The 2,756-nt window shown below is 35.6% G+C and overlaps 1 protein-coding gene across 1 annotated transcript; it reads right to left on the bottom strand.

Annotated features, from left to right (window-relative positions):
* Window positions 1-903: 903 nt before the first annotated feature.
* LOC114615539 (zinc finger protein OZF-like) lies at window positions 904-2,445 on the bottom strand (the record flags this gene model as incomplete). The annotated part of the gene is given in 1 exon segment (XM_028761222.1): window positions 904-2,445. A coding segment is annotated over 1 exon segment (1,542 nt), but the record flags the coding sequence as incomplete, so codon positions are not given.
* Window positions 2,446-2,756: the final 311 nt, after the last annotated feature.

Here is a 2,756-nt window from a genome sequence, read left to right on the forward strand (position 1 = left end):
CACCAAGTAAAGTAGAATTAAAGATGAACAGAAGTCACAGAAGTAACCCAAGAACAGCCCAGTAAACATGTGTAAATGGATTTGCCATGCATACAACAAACTTTAATATCTATTCCAAAAGTTTGAAAATACAAGGCACAACTACTATTGCTGATCTCAACCAAAATACTTGACTGAACATGGGAAACATTTACTTCCTTCAGAGCTATGAAGAAGAGATGAAACAGGATGCTTTTCCTGCAATTGAAAACTACTGTGATGTACAGTCTATAACCAAGTCATATAGACAGCATTTTTCTCTTGTATGAGTTTTTTCTATTTCCTGACATCAAGATGATGTAAAACACTTTAAAATATTTAGATGGCTAAGAAATACGATCAAGTAATTAACAAAAGTTTATTTCCAGGAACAAAGTCAGGTTTGGACATCTTCCTCTAATTTTACCCATGATGTTCCTGTTGTATAAGCATTCATTACTATAACCCAAGGGTTGAGGCATCTGAATGCTTACCCACAGAGTTTTTCTTCATCATGAATTGGCTCATGAAACAGAAGCAAGCAGATAGGCTTGAAGGCAGAATAATTAATCCTTCTGTGTTGGTAGTGTCATTTGGAGAGATTTAGGAAAGGTTCCCTTGCTGAAGAAGATATGTCACTGTGATTACTTTTGTAGGGTTTCTCTCCGGTACAAGGTTTTTCATGTTTCTTGAGATTACCTTATAGTGAAAAGAATTCATATAATTCATTACAGTTGTAGGGTTTTGTTCCAGTATGAATTCTCTTATGAATTTGTAGTTTAGTATGTTAGTAAAAGGTTTTGTCACATTGACTACGTTTGTGAAGTTTCTCTCCAGTATGAATCTTTTCATGCATGTGAAGGCTTTACCACAGTGATCACATTTCTAGAGTTCTTCTCCAGTATGAATTCTTTTATGCATCTGGAGTCTAATATGTCATGAAAATGCTTTATCACATTCATTACATTTGTAGGGTCTCTCTCCTGAATGAATTCTTTTATGTATTCGAAGACTACTTTTTTTGGAAAAGGCTTTATCACATTCATTACATTTGTACAATTTCTCTCTTGTATGTGTTCTTTTATGCTTCTGGAGATAACGGTGTTGAGAAAAGGCTTTATCACATTCATTACATTTGTAGGGTCTCTCTCCTGTATGAATTCTTTTATGTATTCGAAGACTACACTTTTGGGAAAAGGCTTTATCACATTCATTACATTTGTAGGGTTTCTCTCCTGTATGAATTCTTTTATGTATTTGAAGACTATACTTTTGGGAAAAGGCTTTATCACATTCATTACATTTGTAGGGTTTCTCTCCTGTATGAATTCTTTTATGTATTCGAAGACTACCCTTTTGGGAAAAGGCTTTATCACATTCATTACATTTGTAGGGTTTCTCTCCTGTATGTGTTCTTTTATGCATCTGGAGACACCAGTGTTGGGAAAAGGCTTTATCACATTGATTACATTTGTAGGGTTTCTCTCCTGTATGTGTTCTTTTATGCTTCTGGAGATGACAGTGTTGGGAAAAGGCTTTATCACATTCATTACATTTGTAGGGTTTCTCTCCTGTATGTGTTCTTTTATGCTTCTGGAGATAACGGTGTTGGGAAAAGGCTTTATCACATTGATTACATTTGTAAGGTTTCTCTCCAGTATGTATTTTTTTATGCATTTTAAGATTACTATTTTGAGAAAGGGCTTTATCACATTGATCACATTTGTATGGTCTCTCTCCAGCATGAATTCTTTTATGAAGACTATTTTTTTGGGAAAAGGCTTTATCACATTGATTATATTTGTAGGGTTTCTCTCTAATATCAATCCTTTCATGGATGTGAGGACCCAAGCGATGTAAGAAGGCTTTATCACAGTGATTACATTTGTAGGCCTTCTCTCCAGTATGAGTTTTTTTATGTTTCTTGAGACTATCTTGTCGTGAAAAGGATTTATAACATTCATCACATTTGTAAGGTTTCTCTCCAGTATGAATTCTTTTATGCCTTTGGAGACTAAGATGTTGGCAAAAGGCTTTCTCACATTGATTAAATTTGTAGGTTTTCCCTCCAGTACGAATTCTTTCATGACTTTTAAGATGACTGTCTTCTGCAAAAGCTTTACCACACTGATTACCTTCATAGGGTTTTTGTCCAATTTCTGTGCTTTTACTTATTTGGAGACTTACGTAAGGTCCAAAGGCTTCTACACACTGAATAACTTCATGAGGTGTCTCTTCTGTATGAAAACTTTCATGCCTTTGAGCAGGACTGTGACCATGTAAAGCAACGGCTTTACCACATTGTGTATATTCAGAGGGTTCCTCTGCACTCTGACTTCTTTTATGCCTGAGAAGAAAATTGGTACATTTGAAAGCTTTACCACAATGATGAACACATTTGTCTGTACGATCAATGGCACGATTTGTCTAAATATAAAGAGGAATCAGACCTTAAGATTTTATCACTTTGTAGCCAGGCGGTGGTGGGACACACCTTTAATCTCAGTACTTGGGAGGCAGAGGCAGGCAGATTTCTGAGTTCGAGGCCAGCCTGGTCTACTGAGTTTGTTCCAGGATAGCCAGGACTCCATAGAGAAACCCTGTCTGGAAAAAACAAACAAACAAAAAACAAACAAACAAAAAAAGATTTTATCACTCTGTTTACATTCATGCTGTTCCCTTCATTAGGGTTGTTTTTCATTTTCAAAGATACCTAAGGTTGTATGAGCATTTATTAT

Source organism: Grammomys surdaster, unplaced genomic scaffold, assembly GCF_004785775.1.
Source record: "Grammomys surdaster isolate TR1022 unplaced genomic scaffold, NIH_TR_1.0 126873, whole genome shotgun sequence".
Classification (NCBI taxonomy): domain Eukaryota; kingdom Metazoa; phylum Chordata; class Mammalia; order Rodentia; family Muridae; genus Grammomys; species Grammomys surdaster.